A 27288-nucleotide genomic window follows, 5' to 3' on the forward strand; every position below is an offset into this window, starting at 1 on the left:
TTAAAACAAGAGGGACTGATAACCTTCCTGGCAGTCCAAACTTGAAACACGCAGCCATCAAGGTGAATCACATTATAACATTTACAAATATGCCCCACTTATCACTCACTCAAGCCTGTTTGATTTATAGACTCTCTTCTGCACATCTGAGCTGAAGAACGGGACAAATCTGATCTAGAGGGAACAAAAGCAGTGACTCCAGCTGGGCTGTCTCGCAGTGATGTCAGTAACCATGCCAGTTATCGATGAGATCTATGCAAATGGAGGCGCACACACAGCACCTGCGAACACAAATCGTATTGTGTGGTTCTAAATGATACCTGCGTAAAAGAGTGTGTTTGGGTATGTGTTAGTATGCAGTCAAATCAGTTTATAATTAATGATTAGACAAAGTTTACACTGGGGCCACTGTTAGCGATGATGATGCCAGCGAATAGGGAGCAACACGGCTACTGACCAGACAGCCACGGGAGAAGCTGAGTAAATGATAGCTGAGAAATAGTTTTGTGGTCTCATCCTCAGAGATTTACTTACACATACAGTACAATCTGACCTGGATGACCCTGTCCAGGAGAGACTGGTGAAAACCGTTCTCTCTCTCTCTGTTTACTGTTTACTCTCTCTCTCTGTTTAACAGTACTGTTTTTGCTTGGAACTCTTCATACATGGACGGTTACACAAAGTGCATGTGAAAATACATATGCAATCTTTTTATTATCTTAACCATTTCTCATAGACAGCGATGAGGTTACATTGAGAGCAAGGCAGATTTTGCTTCTAAAAAATATTTTAAAAAGACCTCAAAAACCACAAACAGCTGTTTTTGGAGACTCACAACTATTATAAAAAAAGCATTTTTGTTAATTAAAACAAAAAATTACACTAAATTTACTAACTGAAAAAAAGTAATATTGAGATAAAAACAAATTGAAACTAAATGGTAAAATAAAATAAAAAAATATTAAAATAACTAAAAATACTAAAATAAAATGAAAGCTTATACAAAAATAACATTAAAACAACGCCTCAAACTGCTAAGATTTGCCAAATCTGTGTTTAAATTAAAACATTTCTCTCTGTATATTCTTTCAAGCTCAAAAATGCAATCCATGTTAATTTTATAAATGTATAATGTTCCTGTATATCAACAATTGTCGTATTTGTGTGTTATGTTATTTCTCCATTAGAAACAGTTGAGATTTTTTTAAATGACACATACTGTAATCCAGAACTTGAGTATCCTGGGCTATGAACAAGACTCTTATACTTTGGGGCATATAAGGAGAAAGACAAGCTTGGAAGTTGCAAACGAGAACATCCTCAAATGAGCCACAAAAAAGGGTCCTTTACTATATACTGACCCAATTACAACACACTCTGGGACGACAATAAATGTATAAAGTGTACATACAACGACCTACATAGCCAGAAACCTTACACAAACAGGCAGGTCAAGCAGAGCACCCAGGCTGATGACCACAGCCAGATCTGAATCACAGGTCAAACTAGAGGGTGGGAAAAAGAAAAGTTCACCCACCGCTCCTTTTCCCTCTCTTTCTCCTTCTGCCGTCTGGACTTGTGCAGTAGTCCGATCAGAATGACAGCAGCCCGAATGCCGGCTTTTTTGGAGTTGACTTTGGCTTCCGAATCCGACATGCTGTCCGGCCCACACTCCAAAACAGACTTTGGACCTGGACCGTCCTGTGCTATATTGGTGCGACCAAGCTCTCTGCCACGGGCTGAGGGACTGAGAATATACATCTCCTGTCTCCCTCTCTCCTTCTCATGCGCTCTCTCTCTCTCTCTTTTCTCCTCTCACTCGCTCCTACACCAGTTCTCATTGCCTGCCTCTATCTGGATCTGATAGGCTGTACAGAGTGCAAGCCACGCCCACTTCTCCCCAGCCCCTCCCTCCCAATCCCTCTCTCACTTTTCCATCTGCTCTGTTCCTGGGCTGTTTGGCTTTCTGTTGCCAGACCTTTCCACACTCTTTCAATCAAACGCTGTCCTCTCCTACTCTCTTCACACAAATACAGTAAGACTTAATTGCATCTTGCATCTTTCTGAATCAAAATGCACCATTTGTTCAGTGCAGTAAGAAACTCCATCACCTGTTGATCAACATCTTTGACCCCTTTTCCTGCTTTCTTTCAACACAAAACGCTTTCAGAAATATAACAATCAGGCGGTCAATATTAGTGACCTTCTTCCTGTACCAAAGTAAGAATCTTCTTTATACATTTCAGTATATTTGCTTTGCATATGCCACGGTCTGGCAGTTTCCTCCCTCCCGCATCTCGTCTGACCTGTTCTCCATTTCTCAGTCCTGTCTCTGTTTGTCTTTCATCTTCTCTTTCTGTTTGCCTTTTCCCACTGCAGGAAGTTACTCCCTCTTTTGCTGTCTGCCTAGTGTGCAGGGTCTGACTCTTTCCATGCATATCTCGCTCATAGATGGATTAACGCATGGGCCTGCTGAGCATTTGCCCCAAGGAGGTCTATAATACCTGGAGAAGGCTATCCGTTAGCATTTCCATTCATCTCAGTGGCAGCTGCTCAGCTGGTGCAGGAACCCCCAGAAGTACTGGTTTGAAATCGGCCTTTTTTTTTTTCTTTTTTTTTGCTCATGGCTCCACATTAAAAAAAAAAAAAAAAAAAAAAGCTACTTTTTTTTTTATTACTGCATTTTTTATGAAAACAGAGAGACCTCCGTTAACACATTACTTAAGGCATTTATGTAATATAAAGCATTATAAAAGTAGTTTTAATGCATTAAATAATTATGCCTATTAATGCATCTTTTAATGCATTGTACAATCTTATGAATAATTGTAACCGCAGTTCATACAACACTTAACAATTAATTGTTACACTATGAATTAAAATTTGGTTATAATTATTTACGACAAGTTACAATTTATTACACTTTTCTGACTGAAAATTGCTTTGACACCAATTTCTGTAAAAATTTTGGATCTTTGCCACCCAGTCAACACTGGAAGTGCAGTGTATAATGACACAACAATGTCATGATGCTTTCCTTGACTCACTGCTTGCCCATCGCTTATAGTCAGATGTGCTCTTTGTGTCTAATAAGGGCATCCAGTTTTTTGTTCTGCTTGCAAAAGATGAACAACCCATGTTTGCAAATACAGATGGTTCTCTGACAACTAAAATGAAAGCTAAAATGGAAACACTGGCCAGCTGGTTCTCTCTTAATCAATAAGGATTAAAGTTTACATGAAATCAAAATGGACTTTTCTGTATAAATAAAACATGTTTATATTCTTAACCTTTCATCTTTAAATTGCTCCGACTCTAAAAAAAAGACGTGCAACTTTCAAACCCTCTTATTTTTCAGTTCAGGTCTAGCAACCACCACCTTTCATGGTTCAATCAGTTCAATAAAATCAAGACCTTTTTCTTGCTGAATATTTTGTTTCCCTGGGAAATACATTAATGTGGCATAGAACTTTTATTACATTTATACAGCAGGACCCATTCAGTGATAGTAAAAACATTTATAACAAAACAAATTATATTGTTAATAAAATGCTGTTCGTTTTAACTGTATATTCATCCTATAAAAGTATCACAGTTTTCATAAAAAATAAAATAAAATAATAATAAATAATAATAATAATAATAATAATAATATTATATATATATATATATATATATATATATATATATATATATATATATATATATATATATATAATTTTATTTTATTTTTATGAAAACTGTGATACTTTTATAGGTTTTCAACATTGATAATAATAAGATTTTTTTTTTTTTCACCAAATCAGCTTATTGGACTGATTTCTGAAGGATCATGTGACACTAAAGCCTCGAGTAATGGCTACTGAAAAATCAGCTTTGCTCTTAAAGAAATAAAATAAATGTTAAAATAAATTAAAATAGAACATTATAATAGAATATTAAAATATAACAGAGTAGAAAACTGTTAATATAAATTGCATTAATATTTCAGAATGTTTAAATAATTAACAGATTTTTCTATTTATTTACTTATTTGACTAAATAAATGCAGTCTGGGTGTGACATCTTTTTTAAAAAGTCTGAAACTGACCACAAACCTTTGATTTCTGCAGTAAACTGTATTGTTAAAATTAGATGTGAATGTGACATGAATTTTGTAAGGTAAGATACTAAAGTATCTATTAATTCATTGAATGTGAGATACTATTCCCTCATGAGTGCAAAAATATATATTTTTATAACAATGAGACAAAAACAAGCAAACAGCTGCAACAACAAGTGCCTCAAAGAGCCAATGTACCCCTTCCCCAGACTCAGGCTCTGCCATGGTAACGTCGCCTCAGATTCCCCAAATCTGCCACCAAGATCCTCATCCCCACAGCAACCCTGAGCTTCCTCTGGGGAAGGGGCTGGTTGACAAGCAAGCCAGGTCATGTGATCAGTGGAAGAGACGTGGTATCTTGTATCTGTGGAGAGGTACTGCGAAATGAATAGGTGAGGTGTCTGGTACGGAAAGGTGAACTGTATTCTCTTGGCTTAGCTGTTTAAAGAGTTAGATGGAGAGCAAGAGATTCAGAATAGACACAAAGTGAGCAGTCTTTCCACAAAGATCCATTAAGCTCCAGGCTAAGCCCCTGTAAGAGCCACAAACACAAATGTATGAGCAAACACATCCCCCTCTCCCACTCCCTCATCTCCTTCAACACACAAACATCCCACTGCCCCTCAGCACATCACACACACACACCTCCACACACAGGGTGTACAATAAATACCCTATAAGACATCACTAATTCTTCCCTTGCAACCATCTGTAGAAGCTCAGAGCAACACACATCTCTCACACCTTTCCCTGCACTTCATATGATATCCCAGTGGTCTTCTTCATTCAGGTGCAAAAACACACTTTGGCCATCACGAGGGGACACAGGGCCTGGGAAACGTCTCCAGTGACAAAAGAATAGCGACAAGTTACACCACATAACTTGCAGAGCATCTGAAAACTACATACCTGTGAAGTTTATTGCATACAAAACAAATAAAATAAAGTAAAATCAAACCCTGAAATCCATTCAGAAGAAAAATCTTCGCTGTTTCTGAAGTAAAAGGTGAGCAAACTCAAAGCAAGCTCAAACTCCTCAGGTTAGCTTCATATTACATAGATTGTTTTCAAAATTACTGTTTTCAATATTTTAATTTAATATTAAACAAATCTGACAAAAGGTCTAATCTACTGAAGTAAACAAGAGGATGTTACATAATATAAATAATATTGTAGCATAAATAACATTTGCCAAAAATGTCCTACCATAAATAATATCTTAGCCTGAATAATATTAGTCAATAATACATAAATTTTATGAGCTAATAATATTATTATCCTTAGCTTAGGATAAATAATAATAGCTAACAGTATATTAGTGTGAAAATTATTAGCAAATTTAAACATGAGTCTAAACGATATTAGCCAATAATATCCAAGCATAAATAACATTAAACAATAAAATTCTAGCTATAGTAATATTAGCCGATAATATAATATTGAATATAAATTATATTAGCCAAAATGGCACAAATAGGCAATAATATATTAGCATAAATAATATTAGCCAATAATATCTTAGCACAAGTAAAAGCCAGTAATAAATAACATATTTAATATTAGCCAAAATGGCACAAATAGGCAATATTCCATGAGCATAAATAATCAATATTCGTTTTAGCCAATAAAATCCTAGCAAAAAAATGTTATCCTAGCATAAATAATAATTTACTAGCACATAATCAGATGTCAAAGGATATGCCCGACCATACTTTATTTCACACTCAACTTATTCAAAAATAGGCCTATGTGGTTTTGCAGAAGTCGTTTAAGGGAGACAATGAAGGTGACTAAGACTGAACCAGACAATTGGAACACCAGGTTTTAAGGTTGCCACAAATCCAGTACGCTCTAAATTTATCAAAAGTGTACAGTAGATAGATCTATTAGCCAGCCTAGATAGAAATGTGTTAACGCTGTATGAAGAATGAGACAAGACAAGAAGAGACAAGGTGACTGAGAGAGCAGTCGAGTATAAATCCAAGCCAAACACAGCAGACAGAAATAGCCGAGCACCACATAGGAGAAACATGTGGTCCTGGAGCTGAGCCCAGCAAAGCCAGAACTCCTTAATGAGCACAGCACTGTATCAGTGTGTGTTTACACACTTTCACACCGACACACAGGCTCATTCACATCATCTTTGAAACGCATACAGTACACACACTATAGCAGCCACTTACACAAACACCTACTCTTAGACAACAACATCTTACGGATATAATAAGCTTGATGGGAACATAAACACTGATGCAATGTACGGCTGGCGACTACCAATAAAAAGTGATGAAACTCATCGGTTTATTCAAAGGTCAGAGGTAAAGGATCAACAAGCTTTGCAAGTAAGCAATATTGAAACTTTGGAAGGCATAATAATGTCAGTCCTAAACTTAAATGGTAACAGCCAGCTGTTCATTACCACAAAATAAACCCAGATAGTTTGGCAGGTCTCAGGAGGTTTATTTTTGTGATAATGGCCAGCTGCCTGGACAATATCCAACTTATTCCATGGCTACCTACCGAATAAATAAATGGACATTAAATATTGATTTGAGCAGTTTTTTAAAAATAAAAGAGTCTGTGAAAGTGTTATTATTGTTGACTAAATCTATTAAAAACTATTTTGATTAAGCTGCAGTACGTAACTTTTGGTTAAAAATCATCCAAAATCAATATTTGATCAAGCCAGTGTTCAAAACTATCGGCGTACTTAAACTTGTTTCACAATGGTTATCGTATAATAATGTTTACTAATTTGAGTGGCATGGGTAGTTTTTTTTGTGGGAAATTGAAATCTTCTTGCTTATACACACTATATTCACATAGTCACGTAATGTTGATGTTGTTAACATTAACGATTTCCGAATAACGTATAACAATAATAATAATTTGCACTTTATGTGATATGAACTAATTTAGATTAACTCTCCATTGGTAGCACGATTAATTGTAATGCTTTTTCTTCAGTTGGTCAGGTCAAACGTGGCAGACTTGTTGCTTACTTGTTTAGATGACAATATACAGTGAAAATATTTTGGCTCATATATTCCAAGACATAGGATAGAATCTTTGATACTGAAGTACAGTATCCACACCAGTGCAGTGACTGAGAGCCACACATTCATCTCAAAACATTCAATTTATCCGCGCTGGAGCCGTGCCGGTGCACAACCCATCCAAGGAAGAAAATTCTGCAAACAGCTGCAATTGCAGGTTTTCAGACAGAGATGGCGACAAAGAGGCAAAACTTACAGACTGCGGGTTTAATTGACAATGCTGAAATAAAATAAAATATAACTATTAAATAAAAATGTTTTTCAAAAATTTGAAATGCTACCTCGGAAATTACCAAACCCCAGTTCATTGGTAATAAAATACCATAGTTCCATAATTTATGCAAAATGATACTATGTTTCAAGACACTTTCAAAACTAAAATGACACTTTCCAGTGAGCAGCATACACTCTGCTTTTTACAGACACAGGGACTCACAGCAGCACACAAACATGGCAAATATAAAAAAAATGAAAGGATTACAATGTAAAAGATTATTTTTGTGAAGGCTACATAAATATAAAATTGCCTACACCTCATAATGTTTCAATCATAGCGCCACCTGTCTGTGAACAGGGTATGTCATGTTATACACTGACTCAAACATATGTTCAATCTGCACCAAACTTCATATATTTGATAAATTTCCTGACCTGCCAACATTCATTTATAGTCATAGCGCCACCAGCTGGCAGCAGGAAGTCTGACACATATAAAAGACTGACATATTTCCTATATTTACCACTTTGAACACATATTGCTCACCATTCGCTGCTTTCCTAAAGCCAATGGGAGGCAGTGAGCCTGGCTGCGAGGGCCCTTTCAACACTGCTTGTAGCTTTTATAGTACCGATTACAATTTTTTGGAAAGACAGTAGTGTGTTTCTTTATGACTGTTTCAGTGCAAATGTGTTTTACAAGGTGAGATATGTCTTTTGGCAATGGTGACAACTATCTAGCGTAATGTGTCTCCAAAGCCAGGCACTCAATTTATGACTGTCGTTCTTCAAACATCATTTAGGATTAAGCCATCACCACTTAAACCTTCTTGGATCATTTCCTAATTAATTAATATTTGCACATTAGCGCATGCATATTTTAAGACTGATTTCAATAATCTATAGGCTACAGAGCACTCATAATCACGTAAATTTAAGAGATTACTGTGTGTTTTCACTGTGCACATTTGTGTTAAATATAATTTTAAATTTTAAAGGTCAAGGTCAATTCAATGTCAGTGTGCAACTGGAATTATGTCCAGCAAAGTACAGACTAAATAAACGAGACAGCAAAGTCATGACATGTGCTTACATTTACAGTAACAACATTTGAAAGAAAAAAGAAAAAACAGAGGTCGTGAACAGTCCTATCTAAATTAGCTTGAGTACATAAACTAGTCTATTATATCTATAATGCACTATAATAAATTTTTTCAGGGTGCACTAGAGTACCATTATGCCACTGCACTGATGTTTCTGTTATTACTTTGAAGGTCCATGAAAGTAATTTTCCTCTGTTCTAAGAGCAGGGCATCCAAAGTTAATATCCAAAATGAAGGTCTTCTTCGTTCTCTAAGGCTTTGCCTCAGTGTTAACCGAGTCGAACGCTCTCTGTAATTGTATTTGTTACACCAGTTGACTGTTTGCACTGTCACTTTGGTCCAAAAGCATCTGCAAAATGAGAAAATGCAAATGCCATGGAAATTAAAGCTTGATTTGAGCGCAACCTTTGCAAATGTCATTGATATGTGGTGTGATAACTTCTACTGAGAAATTTCGAGACAGAATCGGTGTCATAAAGGTGTCAACGGCTTCATTTACTAATATCCGAGTAATTACTCGCCTATTTTAAGCCTCAATCTACCGTACCAGATGTAAAAATGTCTTAAAACAATATTGCGGACCTACCTGGGTAAGCAGTATAATAACTGTTTGATAATAAAGAGCTCTTTTAATTTGTCTTTATAATTTATCTCAACTTCATTCCACTTTACAGAAGATCCGCCGTCCCTTTGGGCCGGATGAAGGATTGGTTACCTGAGGTACGGTAAGTAACATCATGAAACGGATCCCTCCAGACTTATGCCACAAAGACTCCCAGACACAAAGATTAAAAGACTATCATCTGACGTCTATTAGCTTCCAGGAAAACCCCCAAGGAGCTGTGTTTTTCCCACACCACTCACATTCTCACACCTCATCATTTTATGGCAGTTTCTAACTTCATCTCTGAAAAAGACATTGTCACTGTAATTATTAAGACCTCTCTGCTCCGACGCAGGGCATCCGGGACACTGCCCAACAGATCATCTATCATTTGCAAGTGTCTGCACCCTGTGGACAGGCAATATGACAGGCTGCCTGGAGGTTAGCGTGACAAATCTTTCACTTAAAGAAGTTCTGCAATCCCTGAGAAAGGTGACAGGGAACTTGGATAATGAGCATTACATTATAAATGAGCAGTATGATGATGGACGTATGTGAAATAAAGAAATAAGGGACTTTTCACTATTTATTTACCAAAATGGGATGATATATTTAAATCTGAAAGCTAATTTTTGTCTGTTTTTACATTTGGATGACTATTGTAGAAATCAAGCATTCACTTAGAATTCATATTTAATTGCACTAATAAATTCAAACAGTAAATGTAAATAGTAAAAAAAGTGTACACGATAAGTCTAAATTTACCTGTAGAATTTAAAAATAATGAATTAACTATTATTTAATATAATTTATTTTTTATTTATATATTTAATACATTTTTGTGTATTTTACTTTTTCACACAAAATATAATATTAAAAATTTATATAATTAAATGAACTTAACACAATTTATAAAAAAGTAATATTCTATCAAACAAAACAATTATTGGTGCATCCCTATAATTAAGATAATCATCATATGTGTCAGTGACGTCAGTGTGAAAACATTTTAGAGAAAGTGCATTGATTAAAAATCACAAAGAAGACAATTTTTACTTTGGCACCGGCACTGAAATCAATCTGCTGTGAAATCATTAATACAAATTTGGTGCATCTATAAAAGATGGTCTCTGAAATGCACAACGACTGACATTTTCTCATCTTAGCTACTAATTGCTTAGCTGCCCTTCCGTGCTGGAAAAGCAGGTTATCATCTCCGATTAATTTGGCTCAAGAGACATGGAGTGTACCATTGTTTCCCAGTGCTCTGACAGGCTAAAGATCCTTTCAGTGAATGCACAGGTTTAAAAAGACTTCTGCATCTAATCTCTGCCCAATACTTTTCCACCCTTCTTCCATCGTTTCCTGTCTGCTTTTCTCTCAGCCAGACAGAACATTCCTTTTTTTTTGCTCCACCGTGATGTGTCCAGTCAACCAGACCCAGACTGATCTCCCCCCTCTCCTTCTCCTCCTCCTCCTCCTCCTCCCAAACCCTTTCTTCCTCTTCTGCTGCAAATGTCATTTATTTAATTTGACTCATAAATCAATTTGGTCCCTTCCTTCTGTTTGTGAAGAGGTTTGACAAAGCTTGGTCTCACAATGGTTTAGTCCCTGCCCTGATTCCCCTCAGAGAAGGGTGTTTACTTTCTGGAGGAGAGGAAGAACAACAGAATAGACTGATAGGAGATGAGTAAATACCATGTGACTGATATGATATACAGTCTAATATACCAGTACCACAGCTGTGAGGTTCCTATGACGAAAAAGCAACAGGTAAAACGGCAATAATCGCTACAAACGAGACATCCACAAGCAAACAAACTGATTTTCTCTCTCTCTCTCATCTGTGACGCATGCAGAAAGCAGTCGCCAGCCTTAGTTTTAATAGATCTCTCTCGAGTCATTCATGAGTGCAGATAGGAGGCAAACCGAATCCAGCTGCAGGTCTTCTTTTCATGCATATCTTATGTAAAGAGACAAAGCGAGAGGGGTCCAGAGAACAGGAACAAAAAGAACAGGAAGAAGAGGACAACAGAGGTCAAAGTCAATCTAGCAAATATGATCGAAATTTTGGGCATATCCTTTGTGGAGTGTGTCTCATTGAAAAGAGGCATGATTTTTAGCCTTCATACGATCTGGTCTTGTGTTCTCAACCCTTCTGCTGTTCATGGCACCATGTCTCTGCTTTAATGGCACCCACAGAATAGGTAATGCTCAGATGCAAATGCATGTGAGAACATCCAAGTAGAGATGCACAATGCCATATTGGTTATTGGCCAGTATTACAGTTTTTTGTTTTATTTGTCAGTATCAGCCCCTATTATATATTTAGCTGATATATCATCCTTAAAACAACAAACAACCTGTACGTTATATATTATATTATGGTTGCATTTCTTACACAACTGAGATGAATGGTAATGCAAACAGATAGCTCTCTAAAGGTCTCATAGTCCTCCTTGGTTGGTCACATGACCAGCATACACCTTTGGGGCTTTGAGTGTGAATCCACAGCAAAGTCAAATGAAGCAAAAGCAACCTTACTACACCATCCTCCACCTTCCCTCCTCTGTATCTTTATTCTTCTTTCTCACCCTGATCCCTTTCAGATGCTAAACTCTTCCAATATCGCCTCTGCCCAGCGCATTCTCATTAAAATTCATTTTTTTTCAAGCTGCCTGACACCAATCAATAAAAGAGTCCTTGACACGCTTATCCTTCATGTCACTGAGGTGGTTTTTAATTTTCTACACACTGTATATGCAGTAAGTCTCCAGGCTTTGGAACGTCAGCTCATTTGCGCTCAAGTTTTCGACAGATATGTGGATAACTGGACGTCACGGGAGACTCAGGGCCGCCGAGACAAATTCAAAACAAAAACAAAAGCACACTTTTTACAATATCAATCCCTAAAATTCTCAATGCCTCAAATCAAGTTCTATCCCGCAGTAAGAGTAGTAATTGAAAATCATATTTCACTCAAAAACTCACATTGTGGAACCAAAATTAGGTAGGAAACAGCAAGTCTAACTACAATAATTTACCTAGTTAATTTAAATGACATAATAACAACAACAAAATTAACAATGATAGCTAATTACATCACTCATTTGCTTTTACATTTAAGTGACAATAATAATAATAAAAATTAATGAAAACAAACTATAGTAATTTACTCTATACGGTTAAATTACCTAATATTATTAAGAATTATTATTAATAATTATAATGTAAACAAAACAGGTTGCAAACAGCTTGTCAAACTACAGTAATTTATTTTGAACAGCTAAATTACTTAATAATAATAATAATAATAATAATAATAATACTAGTAGTAGTAGTAGTAATAATAATAATAATTATAGTAATGATAGGGGCAAAACAGGTTGCAAACAGCTTGTCAAACTACAGTTATTTATTTTGAACAGCTAAATTACTTAATAATAATAATAATAATAATATTAATAATTATAGTAGTAATAATGATAATAATAATAGGCCCAAAATGGGTGGCAAAAAATTATTCAAACTGCAGCATTTTTTTTATGTTTACATCCTTTAACCTGATAACTGTCACTCACGTTTTTGAAGATAGACTTGAATGTGCATGATACAAACCTAAATTTTTATATTTCATGACTGAAAACATTTTGTAACATAATTTTGATGTGCCATTTACATGGTAATGCAATGTCTGATTTTAAAATGGGTTTTGAAGGATGAATTTTGAGATTTTATGTTTTCAAGTGATATATAACTTCTGATGATTTCTAAAATGTGATAGAGAAAAAGGCAACGAGGAAGTCTTTTTTTTAAACAAAGGTCGAAGCTCCTTTTGTAATGTAGATTTCTGAGGGTGCACTCTTGTCATAAATTGATCTATTACTTTTCCTACATAATTTTTAACAAAAAATATTGGTATAATATATATTTGGGAGTCTTAGACCTTTCCAACGATATATAGTTTGTCAAGATTAGATTAAATTTGATTGTAATATAGTATAGTCAACGTAGGTGTCCCGTATACGGGACGGGGTGACATTTAACTTAAATTACAATAACAATAATGGTAATATAGTAGCAATAAAATAATAATAATAACAACAATTATAACTGTATAAGTCTCTAGGCTATAGGACATCAGCTCATTTATTCTAGAGTTTCGACGGATATGTAGATAACAGGATATCATAGGAGACTTAGGCCACCGAGATGAATTCAAAACAAAAGCTGACTGACAGTTCACCCTGTGAGTGTCACATCCCAGAAGCGTTATATGGGATTTATTCATCCAATATCACTTTAACCGGCCACATCTCAAGGACATCCGGCCTTTACGTGAAATCTATCAAGGTGAAAAAGACATCGCAAGAGGACCAAAGCTAAATGCTCCTTTCTAGATCTTCGCTCTGGCCCGCCGGAGGTCTCGGTTACCCACCTCTTCAGACAGGAGAGGAGCATGAGCCATCCTCCCAGCGGGCTCTCGGCTTCTTTATGGCCCTTAAAAGCCCCATTAAAATCAAGCTGCCAGATGGCGCCCTTACCAAAGCCGTCAGAACGCTGCAATGGGAGCAGACAGAGTAGTAAATGTTTGTCAGGAGATGAGGGCAGCTGCTTCTGAAGACAGATTTGTGGAGGAGGTGTAGTCATACAAGAGTTTGCAACACTGCCTGCCTTCTTGGACAGATTTTGGCAGCCGACGTGTGTTTGTGTGAGAAAGAGAGGGAAAAGTAGGAGGTGAGGCGAAATAATAATTCTACAGTTGGTGATAATCATTAAGCATCTGTGGCTGTGGGTCTAATAACAATAACACAAGCTGTCCCAGCCGAAGCCATGCCAAATGCCAGTGTCATCCATAACAGCTGATCCAAAATATCCCAGAGCCAAACTTCAGTGCTGTCAATCAGCACCAGGTGTTTCATAGCTAATGATGAACAATGAAGCTTTCATCATGTTTATCTTTCTCATGGCAACAATCACCCTCGTCGGCTGGAATGTTCTTCAGTCTCTATTGCTACTCCATTGTCATGAACGTAGTCCACGAGATTCCTCACCGTCCACAAATGAAGTTACCCTCTTTCATGAAGACACACATTAAAGATAAAGACAATGAGACAACACTATTATGATTTCAAATACTCAAACATTTTACACTCTTTGTGTACATTCCTAGTCTTATTGTGAACAATTCATCTGAACCAAACAAACTCTAAAACAACTTTCCTTTTTTAACTGATGTCACTTATGTCACAACAGTATAATGTTAACCAATAGCTAAATATGATTTTATTCAAACTAAGTATTATTATTATTAATAATAATAATAAAATGTTAATGTCATGGCATGGGTTCAATTCTCAGTGTACACACATACTGATAAAATACAGACCATGCAAGCTCCAAATCACTTTGAAAAAAAGTATATTAACATATATAAACAATGCCCTCCTGAAAGAACCAGAAACATTGCCCTCTGGAGGACAACTACTAAAACAAACCCTGCATGATACCTGCATCTCTACTGCCCTCTAGAGCCAAACAAGCACAGTGAACCCTATAATTAAGATTTCATGCAAGTGCATGCAAATTAAGTTAACCCTGTTTACCTACAAAAAGGTATAAAGTTGGCCACTAGACACAAAACATTTTAGTTAATAAACAGATTCTAAATGCATTAAAACCTCTGAGTGAAACAAGGGACATTTGTGTACATATCCATGAATAAATGATTGATGGATATGCTCGTTAACATTTTGCATTAAACATGAGAAGATAAATATAGCAGAAGGTCAGAGCAGAAGGAAAGTTATGCTCCTTGACATTTAATATTTTCATGCGAGAGAATAACTCATCTCCATACCGTCTAGAGTCGTGCATGTTGTTGCTCTCCGTCTCTGTTCAGTGTAATGGGTAATTGTGGATCTATGCCTCTAATTGCCTCCTGTAGGACTACAGGCATAATTGAGACAGCTGCAGATGTGGCTGGAGACACAGTGCCATCCCAGAATAGCAGTCTGATCTCAGATCAGCCCCAACAGCAGCTCAGTCCCATACTCCCCTGATACACACACACTAACAACAGTCTGAACACAGTCCCAGTGGTCTTTTCAGTCTAAACAGCCCGTATCAAGTCTAGAGTCTCATAGGCAGAAGGTTTCAAGAGCAGGTTGCTGACCCACAACCAAATTAGTTTATAGATAAAGGACAACAGTCTTTCAGAGTTACTTAATGTCACTGCTGTCAGCCATTCACAGCACCCCTGTAGAACAGGCTGTTGAGTCCAATATTAGATTGTTATGGAGGGAGATAATTAAATCATGGTAGTGGGGATGAGATTGTTTGTGACAGCTGTAAATAGCTCTTCAGGCGGTGTCTCATTTAGGTGTCAGTCCTCCAGTCCTGTATAAAGACAGCAATCTAATACAACGTAATTCTGTTAAACTAGGCTTTTATGGCTTATGGCTTTATGGCCCCATTTCCATTTCTCCCATATACGTTTTAAAAAAGAGAGAAAAAGGACAATGAAACCGATCAAAACTGCACTGAAAATGGAAATATACCATCCGACAGGAAAGATAAAATTATTGATAAACTTCAATATCTCCTAGGCACAGTAGCTAGAAGATTAAATAGAGATACATTATAGACTTTGAACTTAATTAAAATGTCTCATCTAGAGATTCAGAAGAGATTTCAAGAATGTTATATACTGTATGGTGTGCTTATAGGTTACTTGCCAAGATTCTTCAAAGATGAAATTATCTATACTATATGCAATACACATTAATTTTACAGCTCTTACTGTGTCAACAGCCTATGTTACTTATTTTTTGGGGAGATGTAGGAGAAACAGCTGAAACAAAATTCATACTACCTAACTGAGATCTCCATTAGGACTCATAAAGATACAAATCACTTTTTGTATCATTTCTCATGTACATGTTTTATATGATTTATTATATTATATAATATAAATATAAAATTGTAATATAAATAAAACTACAAAATTGTTATTATTATAAACTTTTATACAAAGTACAGTTCAAAAGTTTAGGATTGGTAATGTTTTTTTTAAAGAAGTCTCTTTTATTATTTTAATATATTTTACATTTATTCCTATGTTGACAAAGCTGAATTTTCAGCAGCCATTGCTGCAGTCTTCAGTTTTACATGATCTGACATAAATATAATAATATATTATATAATACATAAATATTTTTGTGGGAACAGTGATACTTTTCTCAGGATCCACTGATGAATGGAAAGAGCAGAATTTGTTTAAAACAGAAATCTTTTGCAACATTATAAATGTCTTTCCCATCACTTTTGATTAATTTAATGCATATCTTTCTATCTGTAATATTATAAAAACAGACCCGCTGAAAACACGCTGAATTGCACAAGTGCAAAAAATTCAAATGCAACACAAAATACTCAAAACTCAGCAGAAACCTGTGGAAAACCATAAAAGAATCCCAGAAAAACTCACCAGATTTTGCGAGGCATCTTAAGCGGTGAGAGGTGCTTCCAAAATACACTGCTCTCTCCCTCTCGGTCTCTCTATTTCTGTCTCTCCCTCTCCGTCCTTCCATTTCTAAAGTATAGTCACATAACACTAAGCTTTATTGCATAAACAAAAGCAACTGCATAAACAGGCACACACACACAGGGCCTGATTATGCTGTTCCTCTAATGTGGCTCTGTCCTTCAGGTGGAGAGCGCTGCCATTCACTTTGTAGTTGCAGATGCGATGGAGGGGTGGAAATCATTAATTAGATTCTGCCCCGCAAAGCAGAGCGTAACATAGACAACCAAGCCGGCCACAATGATCTGTTCTCACACACACTTTTTAACGGTCCTGGCTTTGTAAACTCATTTCCATGGATACCAATATAAATAGTAAGCAGCGACATCAGGGATTGTTATTCACGACTGCAAAACACATACAAAATAGAACAAAATCTGAACATATATAAATGTGAGCATGTCATCGTGCACACACACATACACAAAGGCCACCTGTGCTTCTCCACAGCGGGAGACTTTGATGTCCACCCGTTTGTCTATAAAGAGCACACAATTATTGCCTCCACTTTTCTGCTCGCCTCGTCATCCCCGTCCCTTCTCGACAGACAGGCTGATAGACACTTGAAGGTTGAGAAGGTCATACAGAACAGACACGTGTGAAGATCTCACACCAAAGACTTCCCACAAAGTCCAATTAGAATGGGCACGGAGAGTGAAATGATTGCTGGATCAGTGGTGTATTGATTGAATAATAAGGTGTGGCATTATGACTTTTCATCTCTCTCACACACACACACACACACACAGACTCACCGGGCTCTCAGGGTGGCAATGCCGGACTTGTCAATCCTGCAGAGCAGGAGGGAAAAAGAAAGAGAACGAAAAATTAATAGATATAAAAAATTTAAATAAAAGACCAAAATCAAAGACAAAAAAAAACAAACAACAACAACAAAACAGCTGACATTAGATGCACGCCATTTGACCTGATTGATTGGACCTGATTTTTAAGCTGAAAATCTATATATAGCATATTCCAGACAAATGGGAGTGCTTCAATTATTTATAATGAATAAGCCATAAACTCTGTTAAAAACGTAATACATTGTCAAATATAGCAATTCCATACAAAATAAGTATTTTAAGACCAATTATAACAATAAAAAAGTCACAAAATGCTTTTTTTTATCATTTGGCCTAATTCTGCCATAATTTATTCATCATTAATTTATTTCAAAAATTTGAATCTGAGTGATGCTTATTAGGGGTATCAAACACCAAAAACGACAAAAAAGCACTATACAAGTATCAGAGAATTGGTTTGCAAGACTCATTGACTGTATATAAGTCTTCTCAAGTTATATGGAAGATTTGTGCAGGAAACAGACTTAAATTTGTGTCATTATTTGCTAAAACCTTTGGGGAGAAAAGTGCTCTTAGCTCTCATGATGTTCTGGAAAACAGCAGGATGAACATCTCTCAAAAACTGCTTTCGAGTCTCACTGAAGAAAGTCTGTCATATGGGTTTAGAACAAGACGACTGGGAAGTAATGATGTCCGAATTTTAGGTGAACTACAACTACATCTTGAAACATTATAAAGCTGTAATTTACAGGTTAGCAAACATGCACTAAACACAAGCTGTAGTGCTTAGGCAGGACCACTATTGTAATAATCAGCTATTGTAATACCTTGTTATTTGAAATAAAATAACTGTAAAAAATAAAATAACAAAACACATTTTAGTACTGTCATTCTTATTCAAATACACTATTTGAGCGTACAAAATATATATTGTGCATGCAGATCTGATGTAATGGTCTGACTACATGATCTTAAAAGGATGAGTCTAGTTGTGTTAAATTTGTTTCTCATTTCTAATTTCTTGAGTTTTTTTCTAATTCTACTGAGGCCTAATTACTGCTATTAGGCCTGATGTGGAAAACAGCATGAGGTTTATCATTTCAGCTAAATGAGTGTTGAGCCAAACAAACACTGGTAATTCACCAGCACCATAGAGAAAGTGTTTATATTTGTGTCTCACATGCAAAAAAAAAAAAAAAACATTTCACAACTACATCAACATATCCCTGAGGAGTTTCAGAGAACCATTTGCATAGACTGAGGACATTTCTAACATTTTGCTCATTTGAATGTGTGAACATTTACAGCCTAATGATGAAACTGCGATGTTCTATTCCAGTCAGCTGTCAATCATTCACCTTTAACCCACAACACACACAACTGGATACATCAGAATACAAAAGAGGAGATGACTTTTTCATTTTCTCTAGAAAACGGTCCATGTGCCTTAAATTAGCTTCCTTATCTATCAACCCATAGCTGAAGCGACTAAATGTAGATAAATGTGTACATTAATAAACCAAGCCAGCAACCCTCACAGCACAAGGTGAAAAGAAACCAGTTCTGCAAGATTTTTTATGTGATTATCTGTCTTCTCGAAACGTGTTTTTCTACAATGAAGTTCATATTAAGCTCAGTGCAGCCAGTGATGCTGATGCAAGTAAAGGTGTGAGATATGAAAGCTGGTATCGTCATGGTCCCAGTCGTGACGCAGTCATCTAATCAGTGTGTATTGTCAGATATGGCAAGCTTTGTTGCTGCCCGTCACTATCAGAACACCATTAAAACCACAACAATATGCATGCTCATGATGGACTGCAGCTGCATTTACATGTAAAGAACTGATGCTAAAGGTTAGTGTCAATTTCTGTTCATTTAAGATAAACGGAACACTCATTCTCTTTCTTAAATTACATTTGGCCCCATACAATGATCTCCTCTTTCCTTCTTTCCCTCCACCATTTCCATTTGTATTTAATTTACCTCAAAATAATTTATCTGTCTATTATTCAGCTTTAAGTCTATAGATTTTTTCCCTCCGATTCTACCTCGGCAGAGTTCATTTATTGAAGATGTGGTGAATATCTCATACTGCACCTGTTTGAAGTGCTGAAACAGAAAACATACATTTTGGTATGTCAAAATAATATTGCAAATAATAATAACTTGGTTGTCAGGAGAAAAAGTGAAATTTTCTGATATATCATAACTAGAAAAGGTAACAATCGATGATAAATAGTTAGATGCAGCTATGTAAGGAATAGACAGTTTGAGATTTATTTATATATATATTGTATACTGTATATGTAAATGTATCTGTCTGCTGTTTATTAATTAAACAGTCTTTCTTTGCTAAAAAAGCTCTATTGTGCACACAAAATAAACCTGACAGCACCTGAAATTATTTTCTATTCCTTTTTCATTTTTGGGCTTTGTAAAGAAAGCGTCAGCCCTTAGATCAATACAAGCTGATTTTCACCTTTTTTAAAGACTGCAGACACTTTACAAGATCTATTAAAATAAATTAAAGAAATAAATCTAAAACACGTAATCTTTTACTGGATGGACACTTTTGCCTTGCCTGATGCCATACTCTCCCAAAATATCTTGAAAAATATCTAAATTGAAATCTCTGAAATGTATAATGAAAAAGGAAATATGACAATGTACAATTTGCCATCTTCCTAGAAAGCAAGTAAAATCATACATATCTGAAGGATATTTATGATCTCATTTTATAACTTGAACTCAAATGCACTGAGCTCAAATGTACTTTACTGAAGAACGTTTTTGAGTCTTAGTTTAAGAAGGAAACAAAAAAAAGTATCCTACCATCCAAAGCCCGCAAATGACACACTTCTTTTCCACTTGTACATGCTGACCATGCCACTTTCTTTCTCTTTCGTTGGCAGTGACGGACAGAAGACTTCTCATCTCTCTCCACTCTTTTAGGTGAGGCCAACAGGGGAAAAATTAAGGGACAAGAGGGGAGGAAACTAATGCCTCCTCCTCCCTGTTTCCCAGCCCTAACCACCCACCCTTCTCCACTTCAGCTCCCTCTATACTTTATAAATGTGTCTGTGTGTGGCTTTTTAAGTTACACCAGCTACTCATTATTTCCAGCAAAGTAGTAGCACAGGAAATACAGAGCCATTTATGGAATGACTTTTAGCCAATTGGTCCCAAGGTGATTTTTAGTGGATTTCATGATGCCAAGTTCACACAAGTTTAAACATCTAATATTTAGCCTCCTGCTTGTGTGAAATTGCTTTCTAAATCAAAATTCATTGATTAAATTCACTGTGTTATTTGCCATTTCTTTGTAATTATTTGTTAACCTGGACAACAAAACCAGTTAAGTGTCAATTTTTTTTCTTTTTTAAGTTGTCCAAATGAATTCTTAATGCATATCAGTAATCAAAAATTAAGTTTTGATATAATTACGGTAGGAAATTTCCAAATATCTTCATGGAACATGATCTTAACTTAATATCCTAATGATTTTTGGCATAAAAGAAAAATGTGTAATTTTGACCCATACAATGTCCACATTAAAACACAATCAAACACATGACGCATGATGCTAAACTCAAAGCACACCTCTCTATTCATCAGTGTTGTTCATTGAACTAAACACATTTTGTTCAGGTATAGTAGTGATGCATTTTGCAAATGAAAATAGATGTAACAGCTTGAAACCATTCATTTTCATTTCCTCATTCCCTAGACAGCTGGAGAGCTTTTTAAAATAAAGAGAGGCCAAATCATGAGCGCTGTGGGCATGCACTTCTCGCCAGCACCCTTGCATTAACATCCGCTTCAATAATGATTAATGCTGGCCATGGCGGAACATCAATGTATGAGGTAATCAGACAAGTATCACTTGAACTTTCCTCACCGGCTTTGTGATTCGTAACGAATGGAAAGGGTGAGGAGTTTCATGGTGGGTCACAGACATTGATTAAAAAAGGTTTTGTTCACTCACGCACACACATACAGGCAGCCGCACTCACACACAAATATGACAGACGTGATCTATCTAAGTGCATCGGACCCCAGCTAACAGCTGTAGCGTCATGGCAGACAGGCTGTCAGCAGTCGACAAATTCAAGGCTGTTCCTGGCGGCATGAAGTCAGAAGCTCATAAAGCGATGACTCAGCGTGGGTTGAAATAGCCTGATGCCCGATCTACTGAATCCCTGACTGTCTCTTGCTATTGACACATTTATGCAACACAGAATTTGAGCATGACAGTAAATGAAATAGTTAAAGAAAAATTACATGAAAAAACAACTTGTTTGATCTTTAAATTCTGTTCAGCCATTTAGATATTAAAATTCTGTATTATTTTGACAAAAATAAAAAACACTAAAAATGATATCAGTTGTTGATTTTTTTTTTTTTTTTACATTATAATGTAGAAAATGAATAATGGATATTCACTTTGAGATTGAGTTTTTAAAGGTAACTTTATGTGAGCGTTAGATGATGCATGTATCAACAGAAAAAATTAGGCTGAGTGTAGATTAATAGGCTATTCTACCCTCAGTTTATATATAAATCATCTAACATGGAAAAAATGGGTGAAGAAAATTTCACAAGGCATTGCAAAGAAACAGCACTGAATTAAATGTGAAATTCTGAAGAAGAAAGATACTGCAATATTCTTTATTTACTGTGTGTGTGCCGCATCTATAGCCCTATACTGAGCAGTGACCACCCTTGTAGTTTGTCTTTTCTCTCTATAGAGACACAGCAGTATTTCCTCTGATAAAGAAGAGTGAAGGGCATACATGTTGTGAATGAGTGATGAGAGAGAGAGAGAGAGAGAAAGAGAGAGAGAAGGGAGGAAAAAGGAAAAGCCGCCTTAGGCTTAGCACCAGCACTACAACAAACCCAAGGTTAATCATACCTTATAAAAAGAGTGAAAAGTGGGAGGCAGGAAGTAAAAGGTCCCTCTCTTACACATTGATCTGATTTGGAAATCACTTGCTTCCTGAATCTCATTTTCAAGTGTCCTTTGAACTTCCTGTGGCTTCTACAAGCGATTGCGATTCAGCACAGTCCAATAAGAGTAAATGTGAAATGAAATACAATGATGCTACATTTTACCAGAAGGCAAGGACATAATTAGCCATTTCAATGGCACTGTTATGCAAAGAAATGTTTAATGCATGTATTTTAAAAGTCAAACCATCAGTAGCAACCTGAAAAAAAATTCACACAATATGATTTACCAAAGTACTATACTACCATTTAAAAGTTTAAATTAAACAAGATTTTATTTTCTCTTAAACATTTATTTGATCAATACTTTGTAACAAAAAGTCTTTACTGCCACAAGTCTTTTTACTTTGATCAGTTCAATGTGTCCTTGCTGAATAAAATAATAAATTTTTTAAACAGTAGTTTAAATTATGAACATCATAGGTTCTGGAACAACATATTATTAACCAATTAAACCCATAAAATCCAACCCGCAAAACTGGGGGCAATGATTGGTTCACAGTATAGGGATGGTAAGATTCACCAATTAGCAATGGTGTGTCCTTTTAAAAGTTAACGATGCAATGCATCAATTTAAAAAAAGTGTGCATCAGATAAAAGTTGGCATTTGTATCGCGATGCATTGTTTCTAACATACAGTATTTCCTTTGATAAAAAAGGTTTTTTTATATATAGTTATTAGTAGATGCACTATACTTTAAATTACTGTTGTGTTTGAGTGTTTTATTATGTAGAAAGTTATTATTCAGAAATTTGTGACCAACATTTATATTTTGATTGATTTCTCCTGTCTTAACTTTTTCTCAAGCGCATTCTCTCCTCACAACTATGTGAATATGACATCACAACACTACTATGGAGATCAAGGTGTTAGAAATCAGAAGCTACTTAAGTAAACTGATGATCTGCTGTCTGTCTGGGGAAAAAAATGATTAAAGCAAACTATTTAGATGAACCATAGTGACAAGTCGATAATTTAAGAATGTTTAACTATGACTTTTTATCCTAACCAGCCAACCATTCAGAACATTTGGTCAATCACTCGGTTGCTACCTCAACTCTGAAATCCCGCTCAACTCATTGGTCTAACATTCTGTTTCTCACAACAACAACAACAAAAATCTTAATTTTTCTGTAACTGTGTCAAGTTGTGAAACAGTTTTGCATTGAGTATGAAAACTCCATCACCTGAAGGCTCGTTCACACTAAGGAAGCTTACTATAATGATAACTACTGCACAACAACTGTAAAGCTTTAAGAATCGTTGCAATTCTATGAGAATAGGGAAGTCCGCACCACAAATATAACAATTATACATTTAGAAGATAATTTTAACCAAAGCAACTATACAGTGCATGTACATATTTGATCAGTTTTGGATTTCCCTGGGAGTCGAACACATAACATTCATGTTGGTAGCTTTGTGCTACTGTTTGAGCTACAGGACAGCACAGGATCTTTTAACCATTATACCAAATGATGCTATTAAATTAAATTAAATTTATGCATTTAGCAGACGCTTTTATCCAAAACGACTTACGGTGCAATCAGGCTATCAATTTTTACCTATCATGTGTTCCCGGGGAATCGATCTTGCGGTTGATAACACTTGAGCTACAGGAACACTATAGACTTTCATTCTGGTTTCTGCATTTTGCAGTCACTGGAGTGTGCAGAATATGTTGCAGTTATGTCGAACATTTTAAGTGAGGTGCTTGGCATGATTGTGCCCAACATAATGGACTGAAGACAGTGTTTTGTGGGCTCCAGCAGCCCTGAGCCAAGACTGACTGATGGGTCTGTTTTCCAGCACTGCCGCTAAATGAAAGGCATGCTCTCTCATTACATTAGTGGCTAGAGAGGGGGTCTTATCACTCACAGACAGCGCTCACACGATCTGGCTCATTAGATCTACTGGCTGGTCTTCCCCTAATCTGTCTCTGGAATCAAGCCACCAAAACCTGAAATTAGGACAACAGGTTCTGCTTTGCTTTTATTCCATCCCATTATTTTTTCCCTTCACCTCTCCATAAAACCTTTGGGGGTGTTTCTACTTAACACTCTGATCTTCCCCTATGTTGTCCTCTTTTTAACCTCATCCTTAACTTCTCTCTCTCCCAAGGCCGTCACACATTTTGACTTCCTGTGCTTGACTCTGTCTCTGATCCACTCATTAGCGATGAACGCTGCTCTCTCACCCATCTCCGTGGTGTGCGAGAGGATTTCAATTGCCGTGACAAAGAGCTCAGCTACTACACCCACTCACAGCCTGCAACCCGTTTACACCCATCCAACCGGCACATCAAACACATCCACATATGTGTGCGCATGCACAGAAACAAATGCTGGTTTCTGCAATACTGCAATCTAGCTCTTCATTCACTACGATATCTTTTGAGCTTACAGAAAGAGATGGACAAAACAGCTCTGTGGTTTATAAGCCTCACTCATGTTGTCATTAGACAATGTTACCTGAGAAGAGATGAAACGAGACAAAATTAAATGTAACAAAACGAGAAAAAATAAGAAAGATGAGAAGAAAAAAGACAAAGATGATACAGAGAAAGAGATTAGACCAGAAAGCAGCAACAAGTTGACAGTGTAAAGATGAGATGCAAAGAGATGCAAGAAAAGAGAACAGAAGATCAGAAAGAAGAGATGAAACAAGAAAGAAGAAACTAGGCAAGAAGAGACAAAGATCAAGAGGTAAGAGATGGGAAAAAAAGAGAAAAGACAAGAAAATAGGATGAGAGACGAAGTAGCGCTTAGACTAAAAGAAATGAGACAAAATAAGAGGCAAAAGATAAGAGACAGATGAAAACAAAACAAACTAAATGAGATCAAACAATAAGAGGTGATTAAATAAATGGCATAGGATGATGCGAGCACAAATGAGGTGACACACAAAACAAAAAACTAAATAAAACAAAAACAAGACAAATCAAACAAAATAAAAGGACTAGATGAAAGAAGAGAAGAGATAAAAAGGATGGAAACAAAACAGGATAAAATTTAAAACAAAACGAAGAGATAAGTAAAAATTTAACTACATAAGATCATGTGAACACAAATGAGGCCAAGAACAAAACAAAAAACAAATGATTTGAAAGAAGAGATCAAAAAGAAAGGAAACGAAACACAGAAGAATAAAAAAATCAAAAGAAACAACACAAAACAAAAGAAAAACAAAATAAGAAAACAAGGCAAGACAAGAGACCAGATTAGATAGAAAACAAAACTAAACAAAAGATGTGGAAACCAAGCAACATATGAGAAGAGATGAGACAAGACACTGTGAAAATAGACTGGATTAGAAGAGAAGAGATAAGAAAAAATAAAACAGGTAAGAAAAGAAAAGGAGGAAACATGTTGAGAACAGAAAGAGACCAGAAAAGGTGAGACAAAAAGAGATAAAACAGGAAACAAATGATACGAGATGAGAACGAGACATTAGAAGAGAAGAGAAGAGAAGAGAAGAGAAGAGAAGAGAAGAGAAGAGAAGAGAAGAGAAGAGAAGAAATCATATGAGAAGTAGAATTATCACCCTTCACTCTTGCCACAGTGACTCATTCTCCATTTAAGCTTCTACTCATCACTCATTCCCTTAAGCGAATCAAGAGAGGGCAGGTAGAGAACAGAGGTATGGAGGGGGAGGAAGCTGAGAAAATGAGCTGAAGCAAGTACACTGCAAACTAATGAGAGACTGCAGGGGGGAAGACAGAGAAAGGGACTTCAGAGAAAGTGAGAAAATGAGCGATGGAGAAATGATTGGATGAGTGTCCCAATAATGGAAGGAAAAAGGACAGAAAGAACAACAGAGAGAGCAGATGAGGATGATTTGCATGGTAGAACCCACATAAGACATAATTATGGCATTAAGGTTAACTGTGCATCGTGATACTCTTGCACTGGAGAGGACAGTAACATATGGTCCATTTACCACTCTATGTGTATACCAGTAATCAAACAAAAATGACTCTCAGCAGCAGCCCAAGCTACAGGTTTGCAATAATAGCTGCAGTTGTTCAACAGAATGTTCTGTCATGTCAAACCCAATATCATATTTCGTTTCCTGCTACAACCACAAGGAAATGTGACTGTGTATATATTTAAACTGTGTATAAATTATGCTAACACTGTTTTACATCTTTGATGGTGACAGTCCTTTCATTTTATCAATATACAAGGCTCTTTATTATTTATGATCACTCTTTGTTTACAAAATCCTACACAACCCATGCAGAATGACTTGTGCATCATCCACATACTTTATTTATTTTTCAAAAAAATTAAGCCATAGTCCTAAAAAAGTCCCTTTGGCTCGCACAAACAATGCCATACACTAAGGGAATGAGTCACTAAAGGAACACACACACACATACAGACAAGCCGAAAATAAGCTATTCATTTAGATAGCTGACTATGTTTTAATATCACATGGTTGTGGGTTAGGACTTTTTGCGAGAAATTGTGTCAGTTTAAAACTCTAAATTAGTTAAGGAAACCTGATGCAACTCATGGGCATGACGCATGGCTCCCAAAAAACAGCTAGTAAGAAAACGGATTCAAAAATACAAACACACCCTAAGATGTACAGCAACAGTTTAGTCAGGTCCCATTGAAACCCACACGCTGCTGTCCATTAGTATGACAGACATCACCAGGAAATACGCTTTACTCTCTTGTGCATCATGCACTTAAATATCTATTAAAACATTACCTTACCTTGAATCTGCCATCAGTGGCTCGTTGGACTGAGTAAACACAGCAGTGCTGCATGAAATGACTGGTTCAACACGAGTGAGGAGA

The 27288-nt window shown here is 36.2% G+C and overlaps 1 protein-coding gene across 9 annotated transcripts in view; it reads right to left on the reverse strand.

The window, feature by feature from the left end:
* LOC127972227 (rap1 GTPase-activating protein 2) overlaps positions 1–27288 on the reverse strand; it is a 73591-nt gene extending 46303 nt beyond the window's left edge. For 2 of the 9 annotated variants that reach the window (XR_008157048.1, XM_052575571.1), the window contains exon 1: positions 1538–1817. Coding sequence is in view for 8 of the 9 variants with exons in the window: in XM_052575571.1 (XP_052431531.1) it covers positions 1538–1761 (224 nt within the window). In the remaining variant the exon portion in view is untranslated. Of the gene's footprint in view, positions 1–1537; positions 1820–16570; positions 16672–17421; positions 17458–20304; positions 20428–27204 lie in introns of those variants that run through there. The other 7 variants (XM_052575576.1, XM_052575574.1, XM_052575575.1 and 4 more) reach the window with 7 other exon arrangements.

Source organism: Carassius gibelio, chromosome B15 (assembly GCF_023724105.1).
Source record: "Carassius gibelio isolate Cgi1373 ecotype wild population from Czech Republic chromosome B15, carGib1.2-hapl.c, whole genome shotgun sequence".
Lineage (NCBI taxonomy): Eukaryota > Metazoa > Chordata > Actinopteri > Cypriniformes > Cyprinidae > Carassius > Carassius gibelio.